The 21,946-nt window shown below is 45.1% G+C and overlaps 1 protein-coding gene across 2 annotated transcripts in view; it reads left to right on the top strand.

Moving 5' to 3' along the window:
- The window catches only part of plb1 (phospholipase B1), a 234,932-nt gene that overhangs the window by 159,986 nt on the left and 53,000 nt on the right, over positions 1–21,946 (top strand). For both annotated transcript variants that reach the window (XM_068019539.1, XM_068019548.1), the window contains exons 41-44: positions 9,023–9,104; positions 15,645–15,749; positions 15,847–15,942; positions 19,833–19,904. In XM_068019539.1, the coding sequence (XP_067875640.1) occupies positions 9,023–9,104; positions 15,645–15,749; positions 15,847–15,942; positions 19,833–19,904 (355 nt within the window). The remainder of the gene's footprint in view (positions 1–9,022; positions 9,105–15,644; positions 15,750–15,846; positions 15,943–19,832; positions 19,905–21,946) is intronic.

Genomic DNA, 21,946 nt, shown 5'->3' with positions numbered 1-21,946 from the left:
ATTATCAAAGATTTTATAGCAGAGCACTTGGAGAACGGTGGTAGAATCGGGCAGAGTCAGCATGGATTTACGAAAGGAAAATCATGCTTGACAAATCTAGTAGAATTCTTCGAGGATGTAACTAGTAGCGTTGATGAGGGGGAGCCAGTGGATGTGGTTTATTTGGACTTTCAGAAGGCTTTCGACAAAGTCCCACGTAAGAGATTAGCATGTAAAATTAAAGCGCATAGGATTGGGGTAGTGTATTGCGATGGATAGAAAATTGGTTGGCAGACAGGAAACAAAGAGTAGGGATAAGTGGGTCTTTTTCTGAATGGCAGGCAGTGACTACTGGGGTACCGCAGGGATCAGCGCTAGGACCCCAGCTATTCACAATATATACTAATGATTTAGCTGAGGGAACTAAATGTAATATCTCCAAATTTGCAGATGACACAAAACTGGGTGGGAGGGCGAGTTGTGAGGAGGATGCAGAGAGGCTTCAGGGTGATTTGGACAAGTTGAGAGAGTGGGCTAATGCATGGCAGATGCATTAGAATGTGGATAAATGTGAGGTTATCCACTTTGGTAGCAAAAACAGGAAGGCAGATTATTATCTGAATGGCTATAAACTGAGAGGGGAATATGCAGCGAGACCTGGGTGTTCTCGTACATCAATCGCTGAAGGTAAGCATGCAGGTGCAACAGGCGGTAAAAAAGGTAAATGGTATGTTGGCCTTCATAGTGAGAGGATTCGAGTACAGGAGCAGGGATGTCTTGCTGCAATTATACAGGGCCTTGGTGAGGCCACACCTGGAATATTGTGTGCAGTTTTGGTCTCCTTATCTGAGGAAGGATGTTCTTGCTATGGAGGGAGTGCAGCGAAGGTTTACCAGACTGATTCCTGGGATGGTGGGACTGACGTATGAAGAGAGATTGATTCGGTTAAGATTATATTCGCTGGAGTTCAGCAGAGTGAGGGGGGATCTCATAGAAACCTATAAAATTCTAACAGGACTTGACAGGGTAGATGCAGGAAGGATGTTCCCGATGGTGGGGGAGTCCAGAACCAGGGGTAAACCTTTCAGGACTGCGATGAGGAGAAATTTCTTCACCCAGAGAGTGGTGAGCCTGTGGAATTCGCTGCCACAGAAAGCAGTTGAGGCTAAAACATTGTATGTTTTCAAGAAGGAGTTAGATATAGCTCTTGGGTCTAAAGGAATCAAAGAGTATTGGGCGAAAGCGGGAACAGGTTACTAAGTTGGATGATCAGCCATGATCATAATGAATGACGGAGCAGGCTCGAAGGGCCGAATGGCCTACTCCTGCTCCTATTTTCTGTGTTTCCTTGTTTCTATGTTTCTATCTCTGGGATTGAATGCTTGCATGGCCTCTGTCCCAAGGATAGAGTGGTTTTCCTGCTGCTATGGATCCTCAACCATGCTACTGAAAATTTGACAATACATATTTTGTCCATTTTATAAGTAAGGACACCTGCGAATAAAGGAGAGCTAATGTCCTAATGTCAGTCCCTAAGATGTCTGTAATTGACAGGTTTCACTGTGTTCTAATGAGTATGCAAATGAACTGATTTCATGTAACTGCCTCGCCAGCGGACATAAATCCTTCCTCATCAGTGAAACTCACCACGTGGAAATTTGGGGTCATCATATTTCGGAATTGTTATATTCAGCACATTGTTTAACAGATTCAAGATTCTTGCAAGTTGTTCGGATGAAAGCAGGGGCTGGAAGGTGGATGAGCGACTAACCATGGCACCATGGCACAGGAAGCCATTCAAGTGGGGGAAGTTAATACGAATGTAGTGATAGTAGGGGATAGCTTAGTCAGGGGATACACACAGTTGTCTGCAGCTGAGAGCGAGAGTCTAGAGGGCTGTGTTGTCTGCCCAGTGCCAGGGTTCGGGACATCTGATCTGGGCTGGAGAGTAACTTGCAGTGGGAGGGGGGATCCCATTGTCATGGTCCACGTGGGTACCAACGACATCGATAGGACTAGGAAAAAGGTTCTGCTGAGGGGGTTTGAGCAGCAAGGGTCCAAATTAAAAAGCAGAACCTCAAAGATGGTAATCTCTGTATTATTACCTGAGCCACGAGCAAATTGGCATAGGGTAAATAAAATTAGAGAGTTAAACACGTGGCTCAAAGATTGGTATGGGAGAATGGGTTTGGATTCATGGGGCACTGGCACAAGTGCTGGGGAAAGTGGGAGCTGTACATTGGGACAGTCTTCACCTGAACCATGCTAGGAACAGTGTACTGGCAAGTTGTATAACTAGGGCGGTAGAGAGGGCTTTAAACTAAAAAGTGGGACTGAGATCAGGATTGAGAACATATGATACATTAAGTAGAGAAGGCAAGGCAAGAGAGCAAGGCAGCAATAAGGGAAATGATAATCAGAGTGTGGCAGGAAGGGACAGTGTACAAACCTAAGAGTGCACCAGCAGATAAGACTAGAGGTTACAAAAATAGTAAGAAGACAGAACTAAAGGCTCTGTATCTGAATGCATGTAGCATTCGTAAAAAAGCAGATGAATTAACAGTGCAAATAGTGTTAAATGTGAAGTGTGAGGTAATGCATTTGGGGCGGGCAAACAAAGCAAGGGAATGCATAATAAATGGGAGGATATTGAGAGAGGTAGAGGAAGTGAGAGACCTTCGAGTGCATGTCCACAGGTCCCTGAAGGTGGCAGGACAGATAGATAAAGTGGTGAAGAAGGCATATGGAATGCTTTCCTTTATTGGCCGAGGTATAGAATACAAAAGCAGGGATGTAATGTTGGAACTGTATAAAATGCTGGTTAGGCCACATTTGGAGTATTGTGTACAGTTCTGGTCACCACATTACAGGAAGGACATAATTGCTCTGGAGAGAGTACAGAAGAGGTTTACAAGAATGTTGCCAGGGCTTGAAAATTGGAGCTATGAGGAAAGATTGGATAGGCTAGGGTTGTTTTCCTTAGAACAGAGGATGCTGAGGGGTGACTTAATTGAGATGTACAAAATTATGAGGGGCCAAGATAGAGTGACAGGAAGGACCTGTTTCCCCTAGCGGAGAGGTCAATTACCGGGGGCACAAATTTAAGGTGATTGGTGGAAAGATTAGAGGGAACATGAGGAAAAACTTTTTCACCCAAAGGGTGGTGGAAGTCTGAATTCACTGGTGGTGGAGGCAGAAACCCTTAACTCATTTAAAAGGTACATGGACCTGCACCTGAAGTGCTGTAACTTGCAAGGCTACGGACCAGGTGCTGGAAGCTGGGGTTAGACTAGACGGCTAGTGGTTTCAGCCAGCGCAGACACAGTGGGCTGAATGTCCTCTTTCTGTGCCGTAACATTTCTATGATTCTATGGTTCTATAAATACATATGATCTGATAGCCATGACAGAGACATGGCTGCAAGATGACAAAGACTGGAACCTGAATATTCAAGGGTACATGACATTTAGGAAGGACACGAAGCTAGGAAAAGGTAGAGGGATAGCTCTGTTAATTAAGGATGACATTGGTTATAGAGAGAGATTACCTTAGTTCTGGAGATCAAGATGTAGAATTGGTTTAGGTAGAAATGAGAAATAGTAAAGGTAAGAAGTCACTTGTGGGAGTGGTTTAAAGGTCCCCTAACAGTAACCATGCTGTAGGATGGAGTATACAGGATGAAATAATGGGGTCTTGTAAGAAAGGTATGATGATAATCATGGGTGATTTTAATATACATATAGACTGGACGAATCAGATTGGGAAAGGTAGACTGGATGTTGAGTTCATAAAGTGTTTTCGGGACAGTTTCTTGGAGCAGCACATTCTCGAGTCAACCAGAGAGCATGTTATACTAGATCTGATACTGTACAATGAGGCAGGATTAATTAATGACCTCATAGTGAACGCGCCCCTAGGTAGCAGTGATCATAATATGATTGAATTTCACATTCAGTTTGAGAGAGAGTGAGATGACCAAATCTAAGACTAGTATTTTAAACTTAAAAATGGGCAATTAGTGGGGCGATGGTGGCCTAGTAATAATGTCACTGGGCTAGTAATCCAGAGGCCTGGGCTAATGCCTTGGGGACAGGAGCTCAAATCCCACCTCGGCAGTTGGTGAGATTTAAATGTAATTAATTAAAATCTGGAATTGAGCTAGTCTCAGTAATGATGCCATGAAACTATCATCGATTGTTGTAAAACCCCATCTGGTTCACTATGTCCTTAGGGAAGGAAATCTGCTGTCCTTACCTGGTCTGGCCTACATGTGACTCCAGATCCACAGCAATTTGGTTGACTCTAGGCTGCCCTCTGAAATGGCCTAGTAAGCCAATCAGTTCAAGGGCAATTAGGGATGGGCAACAAATGCTGGCCTGCCAGTAATGCCCACATCCCATGAAAGAATTTTTAAAAAATGAAGGCAGAGCTGGCTAAAGCAAACTGGCAAATTAGGTTAAGGGATAGATCAGTAGAGATGCAGTGGCAGACATTTCAGGAGATATTTCAGAATACTCAGAAAAAATATATTCCAGTGAGAAAGAAAAACTCTAAGGAAAGGACGCTCCACCCGTGGCTAACTAAGGAAGTTAAAGATAGTATCAAATTAAAAGACAAAACATATAATTCCGCAAAGATGATTGGCAGGTCAGAAGATTGGGCAGAATATAAAGAGCAGCAAAGAATGACTAAACGGTTAACAAGGAGGGAGAAATTAGAGTACGAGAGAAAGCTAGCCAGAAATATAAAAACAGATAGTAACAGTTTCTGCAGGTATTTAAAAAGGAAAAGAGGAAGTAATGTGAGCATTGGTTCTCTAGAGAGTGAGTTTAGGGAATTAATAATGCAAAATAAGGAGCTGGCAGATGAATTGAACAGATATTTTCCATCTGTCTTCACTGCAGAGGATGCAAATAACATCCCAGATATAATTGTAAATCAGGAGATGAAAGGGAGGGAGGAACTTAAAACAATTACAATCACCAGGGAAAGGGTACTGAAAAATTATTAGAACTAGAAGCTGACAGATTCCCAGGTCCTGATGGACTTCATCTTAAAAGAAGTGGCTGCTGAGATAGTGGATGCATTGGTTTTAACTTTCTGAAATTCCCTAGATTCTGGAAAGGTCTCATCAAATTGGAAAATAGCAAATGTAACTCCACTATTCAAGAATAGAGGGAGACAGAAAGCAGGAAACTACAGGCCAGTTAGCTTAACATCTGTTATAGGGAAAATGCAGGAATCTATTATTAAAGAGGTTATTTCGGGGCACTTAGAAAATCTCAATGTAATCAGGCAGAGTCAACATGGTTTGATGAAAGCAAAATCATGTTTGACTAATTTATTGGAGTTCTTTGATGAAGTAATAAACAACGTGGATAAAGGGGAACTGGTGGATGTGGTGTACTTAGATTTCCAGAAGGCATTTGACAAGGTGCCACATCAAAGGTTACTAAACAAAATAAAAGCTCATGGTGTAGGGGCTAACATATTAGCATGGATAAAATATTGGTTATCTAACAGGAAGCAGAAAGTAGGGATAAATGGGTCTTTTTTGGGTTGGCAAGCTGTAACTAGTGGAGTGCCACAGGGTTCAGTGCTGGGACCTCAACTATTTACAATTTATATCAATGACTTGGATGAAGAGACCGAATGTATGGTTGCTAAATTTGCTGATGACTCAAAGATAGGTCGGAAAGTAAGTTGTGAAGAGGACAAAAGGATTCTGCAAAGGGATATAGATAGGTTAAGTGAGTGGGCAAAAATTTGGCAAATAGAGTATGATGTGGGAAAATGTGAACTTGTCCACTTTGGCAGGGAAAATAGTAAAGCAGCATATTATTTACTTGGAGAGAGATTGCAGAGCTCTGTGGTACAGAGAGATCTGGGTGTCCTGGATACAGCAAGTGATTAGGAAGGCAAATGGAATGTTGCCATTTATTGCAAGGGGAATGGAATATAAAAGTAGGTATGTTTTGCTACAGTTGTATAGGGTATTGTTGCGGGGGTCGGTTAGCTCAGTTGGCTCGACAGCTAGTGTGACATGCAGAAAGATACCAACAGTACGCATTCAATCCCTGTACTGGCTATGGTAGTTCATGGAGGCCTGCCTCCTCACTTTGCCTTGTGCTTGAGGAGTGGTGATCCTCAAGCTATACATCACCAACAGTTTCTCTGTAATGGGGAGAGATGCCTTTGGGACTATGTGACTTTGGGACTGTGTGTTTCAACACACCATTAACATATTAATATAAAAGCAAAATACTGCGGATGCTGGAAATCTGAAACAAAAACAAGAAATGCTGGATTCACTCAGCAGGTCTGGCAGCATCTGTGGAAAGAGAAGCAGAGTTAACGTTTCAGGTCAGTGACCCTTCTTTAACCATTTAACCATTAACATATTGTTTGCCTTTGCTCCGTGACCTTTTGGTCAGCTATGTGGCCTGGTCCAATCTAGACCTCCTTTGTTATCTCTTGCCCCACTCCCACCTCACTTGCTTATAACCTGTGACTTTTCTAATATTTGTCAGTTCCGATGAAGGGTCACTGACCCAAAACGTTAACTCTGCTTCTCTTTCCACAGATGCTGCCAGGCCTGCTGAGTGGTTCCAGCATTTCTTGTTTTTATTTCAGATTTCCATCATCCACAGTATTTTGCTTTTATTAAATGGCGGAGCAGGCTCGAAGGGGCCAAATGGCCTACTTCTGCTCTTACTTCGTATGCTCATACTCTCCAAATATTTGACATTTTTAGCATTTTTGTCTTAACTGTAACCCAGCGCCCTGAATCATTCTAGCTTTAACAATGGTTTGAATTACTCATTAGTTATTCAGAGGGAGGTCCTTCAGCACAATCTCAAACATCTTGAGCTCTTATAAGAAGGCGGCTCCTGGTGATAGCTGGATAATACCTGTTGTTGTTCTGTTCCATTCGCATGGCAGGAGGACTAACAAGGCAAGGGAATATACAATGGATGGTAGGACCCTAGGAAGTACAGAGGGTCAGAGGGACCTTGGTGTACTTGTCCATAGATCACTGAAGGCAGCAGCACAGGTAGATAAGGTGGTTAGGAAGGCAAATGGGATACTTGCCTTTATTAGCTGTGGCATAGAATATAAGAGTAGGGAGGTTATGATGGAGCTGTATAAAATGCTAGTTAGGCCATAGCTGGAGTACAGTGTACAGTTCTGGTCACCACACTATAGGAAGGATGTGATTGCACTGGAGAGGGTGCAGAGGAGATTCGCCAGGATGTTGCCTGGGCTGGAGAATTTCAGCAATGAAGAGAGACTGAACAACTAGGGTTGTTTTCCTTAGAGCAGAGAAGGCTAAGGGGAGATATGATTGAGGTATACAAAATTACGAGGGGCATTGATAGGTTAGATAGGAAGAAACTTTTTCCCTTAGCGGAGGGGTCAGTAACCAGGGGGCAGAAGGTTTAGAGGGGATTTGAAGAAAAATCTTTTCACCCCAAGGGTGGTTGGAATCTGGAACATACTACCTAAAGATGTGGCAGAGGCAGGAACCCTCACAACATTTAAGAAGTATTTAGATGAGCATTTGAAATGCCATAGAATACAAAGCTACGGGCCAAGTGCTGGAAAATGGGATTAGAATAGTTAGGTGCTTGATGTCCGGCACAGACACGATGGGTCGAAGGGCCTGTTTCTGTGCTGTATAATTCTATGACTTACACATGTTGCCACTCTGGAGCCTCCCAGCCCTACATCAAAGGGTAGACTGTCATTTCAGGGTGGTAACTCTATTGACAGCATTTCCAGGTACCGAGCAGAAAGGATTATGCCATGGGTTGACTGGAGCTTTTTGTGAAAGACAGCTAATGGGCAGAGTCCCTGTCTCAGACACCGAAGTCGGGTTGTGTGAGGGGGCACAGTTCACAGAAGGCCAGAGTTGTCTTTAAAAAAAAAGTCTGAGATCTCCTCCAATTCTGACCTCTTGAACATCCCCGATTTTCATTGCTGCACTATTGGTAGCTGTGTCCTCAGCTCGGGAATTCCCTCCCTAAACCTCTCTGTCTCTCTCTCCTCCTTTAAGATGCTCCTTAAAACCTACCTCTGGCCAGGCTTTTGATCACCTATCCTAACATCTCCTTCTGGTACCACATTTTGTATGGTAACACTCCAGTGATGGGTCATTTTACAATGTTAAAGGTGCTATATAAATATAAGTTGTTGTTGTCATTGTCTATAGTTTCAATGCCAGCAGGACCTCCTTCACTTTCAAGTCTGTATTGGCTTAGCTTTGAAGAGTTAAACCAGAGGTTATCTTCTATCATAGAAATCCTGTTTAAGAGAAACAGTTTACATTTTCAGTATTTCTATAACCTCTGGAAAATACCTTCTGACTGTGTCAAATTATACACTGTCCATTCGTGAATACTCTATAAGTAAACCAGATATTGGGCCAAATCCTGTTCCTTGCTCCAGAAGGACGCTTATTCAGTCTGCCTCCTGTCAAGGGAGGAGAAATCACTTCATATAATCATAGAATGATACAGCACAAAGGAGGCCATTTGGTCCATCACACCTGTGCAGGCTCTTTGATAAAGCTATCCAATTAATCCCATTCGGCTGCTCGTTCCCCATAGCCCTATTATCCCTAAAAGTATTTATCCAATTCTCTTTTGAATGTTGCTATTGAATCTGCTTCTCCCACCCATTCCAGATCATAACAACTTGCTGTCTAAAAAGGTGTTATCTCATGTCACCTTTGGTTCTTTTGCCAATCATCTTAATTCGGTGCCCTTTGATTACCCACCTTTCCACCACTGGAAACCATTCCTCCTTACTGAGAGTCATGTGGTATATTTCAGTAACCAGTATGCAGAGTCAGGTTACTCTATTATAATCTCAGGACATTGCTGTCATTTAGATAGACATTGGGGATATAAAAGGCACACTCCAGAGCCTAGGGGATGCTGAGCATGCTTGACCAGAGTAGACATCGACACTAAACCCAAGGGAATATATGGCATAAAAACCCAAAAGATGTGACAAATGGGTTTTCTACTTTTTTCTACAGAATGCTGTGTTACTGTGTGGTGAAGCCCAATGAAAACTCTCCAGAATTACAGATGATGACCGAAGCAAACAATGCCTATCAGGTATCTCACACCGCTGATAATGGCCATTTCTTTTGTTTCATTGGCGCAGCATTCCTGCCATTTTGGTTGAACATGTCCTCACAGAGGCAGTAGGAGTGATCTGGCGCTCCCAGAATACAATGGCTTTCCCTTCTCCCCACTATGATTATTGGATCACACCTAAACTGGGCAATTCCCAGGTACAGCCCACTGGTGATATTTCACTGGATACCCTTTTTATGCTGCACTGCCAGCAATGTCACGCTGGTGATGGAACCAGCTGTGAGGAATTTCTAGTCCCTGTTGTATAACGTGTTTTTGTATTAGGAAACCTTTGGGAGGCTGAGTCATATCACTGTATGAAATGTCAGCTGTAGAGATGTGCTTTGACCACCTCAGCAACTTCACAGCACATCACACAATGGTGATATACAAGCATCTGTGGAAAGAGAAAGAGTGTTAAAATTTCAGGTTGATGTTCTTTCAACAGAACTGCTACTATGCTGGTATTGGTGTTGGGTGGTGTTGGTGGTCGTGTTGGTGGTGCTGGTATTGGGCTGGTATTGGGCTGGTATTGGATGGTGTTGGTGTTGGACTAGTGTTGGGCTAATATTGGGTTGGTGTTCTGGGTTTGGGTTGGTGTTGGACTGGTGTCTGGTATTGGGCGATGTTGAAATTGGACTGATGTCTGGTATTGGGCGATGTTGGCATTGGACTGGTGTCTGGTATTGGGCAATGTTGGCATTGGGCTGGTGTTGGACTGGTGTCTGGTATTGGGCGATGTTGGCTTTGGGTTGGTGATGGACTGGTGTCTGGTATTGGGAGATGTTGGCTTTGGGTTGGTGATGGACTGGTGTCTGGTTTTGGGCAATGTGGGCATTGGACTGGTGTCTGGTATTGGGCAATGTTGGCATTGGATTGGTGTTGGACTGGTGTCTGGTATTGGGCAATGTGGGCATTGGACTGGTGTCTGGTATTGGGCAATGTTGGCATTGGATTGGTGTCTGGTATTGGACAATGTTGGCATTGGACTGGTGTCTGGTATTGGGCAATGTGGGCATTGGACTGGTGTCTGGTATTGGGCAATGTTGGCATTGGACTGGTGTCTGGTATTGGGCGATGTTGGCATTGGACTGGTGTCTGGTATTGGGCGATGTTGGCATTGGACTGGTGTCTGGTATTGGGCAATGTGGGCATTGGACTGGTGTCTGGTATTGGGCAATGTGGGCGTTGGACTGGTGTCTGGTATTGGGCAATGTTGGCATTGGATTGGTGTTGGACTGGTGTCTGGTATTGGGCGATGTTGGCATTGGACTGGTGTCTGGTATTGGGCGATGTGGGCATTGGGCTGGTGTCTGGTATTGGCCAATGTGGGCATTGGGTTGGTGTTGGACTGGTGTCTGGTATTGGGCAATGTGGGCGTTGGACTGGTGTCTGGTATTGGGCAATGTTGGCATTGGACTGGTGTCTGGTATTGGACGATGTTGGCATTGGGTTGGTGTTAGACTGGTGTCTGGAATTGGGCAATGTGGGCGTTGGACTGGTGTCTGGTATTGGGCAATGTTGGCATTGGGCTGGTGTCTGGTATTAGGCAATGTGGGCATTAGGCTGGTGTCTGGTATTGGGCAATGTTGGCATTGGGCTGGTGTCTGGTATTGGGCAATGTTGGCATTGGGCTGGTGTCTGGTATTGGGCAATGTGGGCATTAGGCTGGTGTCTGGTATTGGGCAATGTTGGCATTGGGCTGGTGTCTGGTATTGGGCAATGTTGGCATTGGGCTGGTGTCTGGTATTGGGCAATGTGGGCATTAGGCTGGTGTCTGGTATTGGGCAATGTGGGCATTGGACTGGTGTCTGGTATTGGGCGATGTTGGCATTGGGCTGGTGTTAGACTGGTGTCTGGTATTGGGCAATGTGGGCATTGGGCTGGTGTTGGACTGGTGTCTGGTATTGGGCGATATGGACATTGGGCTGGTGTTAGACTGGTGTCTGGTACTGGACGATGTTGGCATTGGGCTGGTGTTGGACTGATGTCTGGTATTGGGCGATGTTGGACTGGTGTCTGGTATTGGGCAATGTTGGCATTGGGCTGGTGTCTGGTATTGGGCAATGTGGGCATTGGGCTGGTGTTAGACTGGTGTCTGGTATTGGGCAATGTGGGCATTGGGTTTGTGTCTGGTATTGGGCAATGTTGGTATTGGGCTGGTGTTAGACTGGTGTCTGGTATTGGGCAATGTGGGCATTGGGTTTGTGTCTGGTATTGGGCAATGTTGGTATTGGGCTGGTGTTAGACTGGTGTCTGGTATTGGGCGATGTTGGCATTGGGTTTGTGTCTGGTATTGGGCAATGTTGGTATTGGGCTGGTGACTGGTATTGGGCAATGTGGGCATTGGGCTGGTGTTAGACTGGTGTCTGGTATTGGGCAATGTGGGCATTGGGTTTGTGTCTGGTATTGGGCAATGTTGGTATTGGGCTGGTGTTAGACTGGTGTCTGGTATTGGGCGATGTTGGCATTGGGCTGGTGTTGGACTGGTGTCTGGTATTGGGCGATGTTGGCATTGGGCTGGTGTTGGACTGGTGTCTGGCATTGGGCGATGTTGGCATTGGGCTGGTGTTGGACTGGTGTCTGGTATTGGGCAATGTTGGCATTGGTCTGGTGTTGGACTGATGTCTGGTATTGGGCGATGTTGGCATTGGGCTGGTGTTGGACTGATGTCTGGTACTGGGCGATGTTGGCATTTGGCTGGTGTTGGACTGATGTCTGGTATTGGGCGATGTTGGCATTGGGCTGGTGTTGGACTGATGTCTGGTATTGGGCGATGTTGGCATTGGGCTGGTGTTGGACTGATGTCTGGTATTGGGCGATGTTGGCATTGGGCTGGTGTTGGACTGATGTCTGGTATTCGGCGATGTGAGCATTGGGCTGGTGTTGGACTGATGTCTGGTATTGGGCGATGTTGGCATTGGGCTGGTGTCTGGTATTGGGCAATGTGGGCATTGGGCTGGTGTTGGACTGATGTCTGGTATTGGGCGATGTTGGCATTGGGCTGGTGTTGGACTGGTGTCTGGTATTGGTTGATGTGGGCATTGGGCTGGTGTTGGACTGGTGTCTGGTATTGGGCGATGTGGGCATTGGGCTGGTGTTGGACTGGTGTCTGGTATTGGGCGATGTTGGCATTGGGCTGGTGTTAGACTGGTGTCTGGTATTGGGCGATGTGGGCATTGGGCTGGTGTTGGACTGCTGTTTGGTATTGGGCGATGTTGGCATTGGTCTGGTGTTGGGCTGGTGCCAGGTATTGGGCGATGTGCGCATTGGGCTGGTGTTGGACTGGTGTCTGGTATTGGGCGATGTTGGCATTGGTCTGGTGTTGGTCTGGTGCCAGGTATTGGGCGATGTGGGCATTGGGCTGGTGTTGGACTGGTGCCTGTATTGGGCGAGTTGGCATTGGTCTGGTGTTGGGCTGGTGCCAGGTATTGGGTGATGTTGGTGTTGGACAGTGTTGGGGCTGGTATTGAATAGTGATTTTTTTTATTGTTTCATAGGATGTGAGCATCACTGATTAGGCCAGCATTTGTTGCCCATCCCTAATTGCACTTGAGAACGTGGTGGCGAGCTGCCTTCTTGAACCACTGCAGTCCATTTGGTGTAGGTACATGGTGCAGTTAGGAAGGGAGTTCCAGGATTTTGATCCAGTGACTGTGTAGGAATGGCGATATCGTTCGAAGTCAGGATGGTGTGTGACTTGCAGGGGAACTAGCAGGTGGTGGTTTTCCCATGCATCAGCTGCCTTTGTCCTTCTAGGTGGTAGAGGTCATGGATTAGGGAGGTGCTGCCGAAGAAGCCTTGGTGAGTTGCTGCAGTGCATCTTGTAATGGTACACACTGCTGCCACTGTGGGTCAATGGTGGAGGGAGTCAATGTTTAAGTTGGTGGATGGGGTGCCAGTCCAGCGGGCTGCTTTGTCCTGGAGTTTCCTGAGTGTTGTTGGAGCTGCACCCATCCAGGCAAGTGTAGAGTATTCCATCACACTCTGACTTCTGCCTTGTAGATGGTGGACAGTCTTTGGGGAGCCAGAAGGTGGGTTACTCACTGCAGAATTCCCAGCCTCTGACTTGCTCCTGTAGCCAAGGTATTTATGTGCCTGGTCCAGTTCAGTTTCTGGTCAATGGTAACCCCCAGGATGTTGATAGTGGGGGATACAGCAATGGTGATGCCATTGAATGTCAAGGGGAGATGGTTAGATTCTCTCTTGTTGGAGATTTTCATTGCCTGGTACTTGTGTGGTGTAAGTGTTACTTGTCACTTATCAGCGCAAGCCTGAATGTTGTCCAGATCTTTCTGCTTATTGACATGAACTGCTTCAGTACCTGAGGAGTTATGAATGGTACTGAACATCCCCACTTCTGACCTGATGATGGAGGGAAGGTCATTGATGAAGCAGCTGAAGATGGTTGGGCCTAGGACACTACCCTGAGGAACTCCTGCAGCAATGTCCTGGGGTTGAGAAGATTAGGCTCCAACAACCACAGCCATCTTCCTTTGTGCTAGGTATATGAACATAAAAACATATGAATTAGGAGCAGAAGTAGGCCATTCGGCCCCTCGAGCTTGCTCCGCCATTCAATAAGATCATGGCCGAGCTATCCCCGATACCCCTTGATTCCATTGCCGAACAAGAATCTACCTCCCTCCACCTTAAAATTATTTAATGACCCCACCTCCACCACCTTCTGAGGCAGAGTTCCACAACCCTCTGAGAGAAAAAAAATTCTCCTCATCTCTGTCCTAAAAGGGCGACCCCTAATTTTAAAACAGTTCCCCCTAGTTCCCCGACAAGAGGAAACATCCTTTCCACTTCCACCTTGTCAAGACTGTTTAGGATCTTATAAACTTCAATCAAGTCTCCCCTCACTCTTCTAAACTCCAGTGAAAACAAGCCCAGTTTGTCCAACCTTTCCTCATAAGACAACTCACTCATTCCAGGTATCAATCTCGTAAACCTCCTCTGAACCGCCTCCAAAGCATTTACATCCTTCCTTAAATAAGGAGACCAAAACTGCACACAGTATTCGAGATGTGGTCTCACCAAGGCCCTGTATAACTGAAGCATAACATCCTTACTTTTATTTTCAATTCTTCTCGTAATAAAGGGTAGCATTCCCTTAGACCTTCTTCATTACCTGCTGTACCTGCATACTAACTTTTTGTGACTCCTGCACTAGAACGCCTAGATCCCTCTGCACTCCAACCAGCAGAGAATTCTTCCTGATTCCCATTGACCCCAGTTATGCTAGGGCTCCTTGATGCCATACTCGGTTAAATGCTGCCTTGATGTCAAGGGCAGTCACTCTCACCTCACCTTTTGAGATCAGCTCTATTGCCCATATTTGGACGAAGGCTGTAATGGGGTCAGGAGCTGAGTGGCCCTGGCAGAACCCAAACTGAGCCTAAATGAGCAGGTTATTGCTGTTTAAGTTGTGCTTGATAGCTGGTAATGGACTGATCCTGGACTGGTGTGCTGGTGTTGGTGTTGTACTGGTATTGAGCTGGTATTGTCTTGGTGTTGTACTCGTATTGGGCTGGTGTTGGTGCTGGTGGTGTTGTGCTGGTATTAGTCTGGTGTTGTACTGATATTGGGCTGGTGTTGGTGTTGTACTGATATTGGGCTGGTGTTGGTGCTGGTGATGCTGTAGTGGTATTGGGCTGGTGTTGTGCTGGTACTGGTGTTGTGCTGGTTATGGTGTACTGGTATTGGGCTGGTGCTGTTCTGGTGTTTGTTTTGTACTGGTATTTCGCTGGTGTTGTGCTGGTGTTGGTGTTGTGCTGGTGTTGTGCTAGTACTCGTGTTGTATTGATATTGTGCTGGTGTTGTACTGGTATTGGGCTGGTGCTGTGCTGGTACTGGTATTGAGCTGGTATTGGTGTTGTGCTGGTGTTGGTGTTGTACTGGTATTGGGCTGGTGTTGTACTGGTATTGGGCTGGTGTTGTGCTGGTGCTGGTGTTGATGTTGTGCTGGTACTGGTGTTGTACTGGTAGTGGGCTGGTGTTGTGCTGGTGTTGTGCTGGTACTGCTGTTGTACTGGTATTAGGCTGGAGCTGTGCTGGTACTGGTGTTGTACTGGTATTGGGCTGGTGTTGTGCTGGTACTGGTGTTGTGCTGGTACTGGTGTTGGCGTTGTGCTGGCAGTGGTGATGAATCCCTGCCTCTACTGACTGGTGTTTGAGCCCCTTTCTTTAATTCATATCCTCATTCACTGACACAAATTACATCATAGTGAAGTAACATCCTATTTTTTAACCTCAGGAATCATTCAGCAGAGATGCCTGAAGGGATGCATAAATGTTGATATTTAAAATGTTGTTAGGGCTGGGATTGCACTTTAAATTTCATTTTAAGATGAATATATAACCAGGGAAGGAAAATTTCCTCTGATTGTTTTTTTACTCACATTTACAGGTTCACAACAAATAGTGAATACACCAAAGCATCCTCATAAGATTAGTTTACTCAATATGTAACTGGCATTTATTCATATATTTCTCTTTCCCCTCCCGCCTCAGCACAGCACTAAGAAGCTTGTTGAATCAGGCAAGTACGATACTCGAGAAGATTTCACAGTCGTTCTACAGCCTTTCTTTCGCCATATGATCCTCCCAACTTTAGAAGTAAGTGATAATGTTTTCAGGTCTCAACCCCTCGACTGCCCTCTGACTGGCATATTCCATCTCACATCGCTGATATACCTTTCCTTTTGAATTTCAGAATGGACATCCGGATCGCTCATTCTTTGCCCCAGACTGTTTCCATTTAAGCAGGAAGTTGCACACACAGATGTCAAGAGCTCTCTGGAATAATATGGTAAGTGTATTCATTGACCTTCACTGGCTCCCATTCCAGCAGTGCCTCGATTTTAAAATTCTCATCCTTCTTTTCAAATCCCTCCATGGCCTCGCCCCTCCCTATCTCTGAACCTCCTCCAGTCCCACATTCCTCCATGATTTCTGTGCTCCTCCAATTCTGGCCGCTTGATCATCCCTGATTTTAATTTTTTCGCCATTGGCGGCTGTGCTTTCAGTTGCCTAGGCCCTAAGCTCTGGAATTTCCTCCCTAGGCCTTTCCGTCTTGCTTTCCTTCTCTATCATGCTCCTTAAATCCTACCTCTTAGACCAAGCTTTTGGTCATCTGTCCTAATTTTCCTTTATGTGGCTTTGTGCCACATTTTGTTTGATAGTGCTCCCTTGAAGCGCTTTGGGGTGTTTTACCACTTTAACGATGCTATATAAATGAAAGTTGTCATTGTTGATATTCTGCAGCAAATATCTAATTCACTTTGGGCCCATCCATAGCACCCAACTGGGACTGGAGAGGGTGTCATGATATCAGGAGCTTGATCTCACTCCCAGCATAGCGTTTAAGGAACCAGGAGTGCTGATTGGGAATGCAGGCACAGAGGTCAGTAGGACCTGCAGGAATTCCGCCTTCATTACAGTGGCTGCTACACAAACTTTCCTCCACCCCTGAATTCTTGATTTGTGCGTGGAGCTCTGAGCTGACCATACAGATCAGTAAGCTCTTTCCTGTAGACATTGTGGCCTGGATTTTCTGCTATTGTGGAAGTCCCACCTGTCACAAGCTGTGTCCCTAATTCTGGGCAGCTTTCCACGGTCAGGGTAACTTGCATTGGTTTTTAGATGGGCCTTTGAACCTCCAGCAGGACATCTGTCTGGAGAGGGAGGCAGAAATTCACAGGAGTGGGCCTTGGAGGCCTATCATGGTGTATTGTGGCTGGCAGCTTCAGCCTTGTGAATTTGTAAAGACATTTTGAACATTTTTAAAAAGGTGCCTAAGATAATGTAATCAACCATAATAACAGTAGTTGTGGACAAAGGGTAATCGTTGACGGGTGTTTTTGCGACTGGAGCGCTGTTTCCAGTGGCATTCCACAGGCCTCAGTACTGGGTCTGCTGCCAGGTCAGGAAACCATGGGAGACAGTAATAAGTAGCGAACAGATAGAAAGGACATGATATGTTTAGGCTTTCAAAAAGCATTTGATAAAATGCCATATAAGAAAGACTTATTGCAAAGACTAATCCTATGGTATTAAGAGGTAAAGCTGTGATGTGGGCAGATGCTCAAAGGGATAGAAAACAGAGATTAGGAATAGTTGGATGTTTCTCAGCTTGATAAGATGTAGTTAGTCGCAGGAATCTGTCTTTTATACTGCTTATATATTTAAACGTGGTCAGATAAAGAATAATGTCAAGATTTGCTGACCATCGCAAATTGGGGAATATGACAAACTGAAAGGAAGAATGCAGGAGACTGAAGAATAACATAAATAGGATGGGGAGTGGTTCGACATGTGGAAAATACATAGATAATCTGTTTTTTAGTGATGCTGTTTGGGGGGATAAATATTCACCAGGATACTGGGGATAACTCACCTGCTGTTCTTTGAAATAGTGCCGTGAGATCTATTGCGTTCACCTGAGAAGGCAGAGGGAGCCTCAGTTTAACATTTCATCCAAAAGACGGAACCTCCAACAGTGCAGCACTCCCTCAGTACTGCACTGGAGTGTCAATCTAAGTATTTGTGCATGAGCATCGGGAGTGGTTCTGTACTGACTCTGAAGTGAGAATGCTCCCAACTGAGCCATGGCTGATGCAAAAAGAGGAATAAAAATTCAGAGATGAAATATATGAACAAAAGAAGTTAAACATCGAATTTTACCTGTATTCATGATTGCCAACTGTGAGAAAGTACAAATTTGCAGGCCTTTCAGTAGAAATAGGTCTTTTCAATTCAAAGCTGTTATTGTCAGCAGTTTGTGTAGCTGTTCTTGTATACCTTCGTCAGAAGACATGTCATCTACTGCTGTTATCTTTTGTTTCTGGGATCATAGCATGGGAATCATTTGTTGACTGTTTCTGTCTATTTTGGAATGTATGTAATCTCTATATCGACAGGATCAAAATACAAGGGGATAGAAGTCATGCTTTCGATCACACCTGATCCGTGTTCAGTGCTGGGCACCAGGAAGAATACATTAACCTTGGAGGAAGTGCAGCGTAGATTATTAGAATGATACCTGGATTCCAAGGGTTAAATTCCAAGGAGATTGCACAAACTGGGGTTGTATTCCCTGGAATTTAGAAAATTAAGGGGTGATTTGATTGAAGTGTAGATGATATTAAGGGGAACTGATAGGGTAGATAGGAAGAAACTATTTCCTCTGGTTGGGGAATCTAGGACTAGAATCTTTTATGACCGTAATACAAAGCTCCGTCTGGCCTTTGACTGAATCTAATATAAATTGCTCACACATCCATGAACTTGTCAGTGTCCTGTTGACAACTCAATACTAAACAATCACCCCTATTAACAGCCTCTCACTGCTACATGGTTATATAAGGACAGCAGGGAGCCATGACAATATGTCCAATTGACTAGACCCCATGCTATTTGTTTTCCATCACATATAAGCGGTCTTGAGATTACAGGTGTCATTACCATGGTAATAGGAATTATTAGCAGCAGTAAGACAAAAAGGAACAAATATTACAACAGATCAGCAAACACATCTCTTATTGTTACAATTACATAGCCACAGCAAGCAACAGATAGATTATTTGAATTCTGAGGTGGTTGCCTAGCCTTCCACATTTGCAGGGGGCTCAGGGTTCTGCAATGCATTTTACAACAGTATCAAGAGGAGCAGTTGCAGTATTAACCAATGCAGGGAGTTGCAATAAATAATTGTGGGAGAAGGAAATTTGATGCCACCTAAATCTGAATTTTCTCACTTAGTTTACAAAAAGTAAGTCAGATTCATATATCAATCCAGATGAATCCAACATGAATTTCCTTAATGAAACCTGATAACTCCCAAACTCCGGATCAGTACAGACTCACATCAGAAGAGAAAGCTGATTTAATTCCACATTAATACCGTGACAGTGCAGCATTCCTTCAGTAATACACTGAAGTGCTAGTCTCTGGAGTGCATCCTAAACCCACAGCCTTCTGGGTCAGGGGCGAGAGTACTAACAACTGAGCCATGCTGTCAGCAGTATTTGCCCCACACTCCCGCTGGCCGTTATTTGAACTACCAGAGCGAGGGCCTCATAAATATTCAAAAGTCAGGGTCCAATGACATCATTCAGATCCAGACACAAATTTGAGCCTAGACCACACGGGTCATGCACAGTGCCAACCGCACGGGAGAAATCCTTTACCAAATAGATACAGGTTTGAACCCCAATTTGACCACATAATCCAGGCTGGCATGTCAATGCAATATTAATGGAGTGCTGCATTGTCTGAGATGCCATCTTTCCGATTAATGTTAAACTGAATGTGATTCAGGTGAAGGGTTCCCGATCCCTGCAATTATTTGAGGTTGGCCAACAATGCTTTGGAGGACCGCCTCCATTTCACTCCCAGGAACCTCTGTCACCAGGCTTCTGCCTCCGGGTTTGACCTACAAGTCACTCCGGGGCCCCGGCATGGCCTTTGGACTAAGCGTGTTGGCATTCTCCAATTCCCAGTTCAACCCTCTTCCTGCCAAGTTGTCCAAATCTCAAGTTTGACATCCCACCAACCGGCAGTGCCAAAGCCAACTCTACCACCAAACCTACTGGACCACCACCTTACTCTGAGAATGCACAGGGAGACATAAAGAGGAGAGAAAATAAATCACATTCATGTTGAGCAAAAAAATGTATCTGTGCTTTTTTTATTTCCCAGTTACAACCTGTTGGTGAGAAATCTGATCTTCAAGATGTCACAGCAAATATCTCCCTGAGTTGCCCATCCCAGGTAAGAATTGTACATGTTGCTGTGGGGGTGGCGGTGGAGTGACAATGTAGCAACATTGTGAACATGTGCAGGAATATTTTTTCTGTCTGGCACTTTCATGTTCAAAACGAATATGTGAATTTTTCTGCCTGAGGAAATCTTCATGGACACATTTAGAATGTTGTTGCATAAAGTGACCAGAGAAATCATTCCCCCTTGCTGATGTGTCAAGGATGAGCTTAAATTGAAAATGTCTTTGTGGAAACTCCAGTGGCATGGCCCTGATGTTCTGCAGTATGGAGTGGTATGAGCTGGGATATTGTGGTAGAAGAGTTGGGCAAGTTGGGTGGAGCAAGACCGTGATGGATTTGTAAATAAGGACGAGGATTTTGAAATCAATAAAATGGGGAAAAGAACCAGCGAAGGTTGGTGGGGACAAGGGTGAGCAGAGCTAAGTACAGGATAAGGTTTGGGTAGCAGAGTTGGAGTTGTGCAGGTTGGAGCTGTTAGGTCATGTTAGACATTCATTCTGGAGTTTCTGAAGACATGGTGATGGGGTCGATAAGAAGTCTAAAACTCAGCTCAGTTACAGAAATGACTGTGAAGTTGCCCGCTCTTGGATTTAGACTGAGGGAGGAACTGGGAAGCCGGATTAATTAGGAAGCTGCGCTGTGGATTTATTGGCTAGATTGAAAATGATGGCCGTAATCTTAAGATTGAAGTTGGGAAGTTGTACCTTATCTATGAGTGGCAACACATTCACAAGCTGAGTCCATCCTTATGGATAGTGTTAAAGGGCAGCACATAGATGAGAAATAGAAGATATTAGCTGCATGCCTTATCACAGGGAGATAGTGTACTTATATTAACTCTCCCTAGCTGGACCAAAGACATAAAGTGGTGGAAACAATCATTGTTTCTGACAAAAGGGCATTGACCTGAAGCGTTAACTCTGTTTTTCTCTCCACAGATGCTGCCTGACCTTCTGAGTATTTCCAGCATTTTCTGTTTTTATTTCAGATTTCCAGCATCTGCAATTCTTTGCTTTAGCAAAACATGGACCGTTGGCAAAAAGGGATGAATTTTAACTTAGCAGGTCTGGATAGAGTGAGGGGTTAAAGACTCAGAAATCTGTTTCCAGACCCAAACTCACCTTCAACCCGCCCATTTTTGGCTTTAACTGAGGCCAGAAGGTGGGCGGGTGACCATCCTGATCCAAGGTGCAACGTTAAGTATGATAATGAGGCTGCGAGCCTCATTGTTATGCAGCTTCTTCAGGGAGAGGACTTGGTGAATCTAGGAGCCTGAATCCACCAAGTCCTCACTTACAGCCTCATTATCATATTTAACATTGCACCAGGTGCCTGCTTGAGGAATCGTCACGATTGCCGCCCACCCCAACAACGGCCTTCACCTGAAGTCTGCAACCTCCCCACCCCTCCCAGTGAGGCCTCCGACCTTAACTCCCACAATCAGGCCCTGAACCCCGGCAAGGCCTCCGATTCCCCCTCCACCGTTCGAAGCTTTGGATACCCCATGCACCATGTGACCTAGTGTTCCCTCCACCCCCACTCAGACACTCACCTGAGATCACACCACCCTATGCCTCCTCCTCCAGTCGACCTCCCCACACCCAGGTCCACCTCCTGCCCCCCACACCCAGTTGATTCCCCCATTCCTGGTGCGCACGTACCTGCTGCTGCAGCCACCAGTGACCAGCTCCTTGCCCAACTGGAGGCCCAGCTGTCAAACATACTGGGCCTCTGCCCTGTGGGTCAAATCAGTGAAAGTTGGGTCCAATGGTGATCAGAGGCGCAAGATGGGTGTAGTGATTTAGCACCTATTATCCAAGGAAGGTAAACCATCTTTGTATAATGGATGGCCAAAATGATATTGTTCATTTTGCACCATGGTCCAACGTTAAACTTAGCCCCAAAGTATTTGTTACATGAATGAGTTCTGTAAAAGTGATCCAGAAAACATTTTTATACAGGTACTGGGGTTTAAACTGAAGGACAAAAGTCTTAACAATGGAAATAAATACAGTAAAGCAATCTCCAGGA

Source organism: Heterodontus francisci, chromosome 3 (genome assembly GCF_036365525.1).
Source record: "Heterodontus francisci isolate sHetFra1 chromosome 3, sHetFra1.hap1, whole genome shotgun sequence".
In the NCBI taxonomy this organism is placed as follows: Eukaryota; Metazoa; Chordata; class Chondrichthyes; order Heterodontiformes; family Heterodontidae; genus Heterodontus; species Heterodontus francisci.
This window is presented reverse-complemented; position numbering and strand designations above follow the sequence as displayed.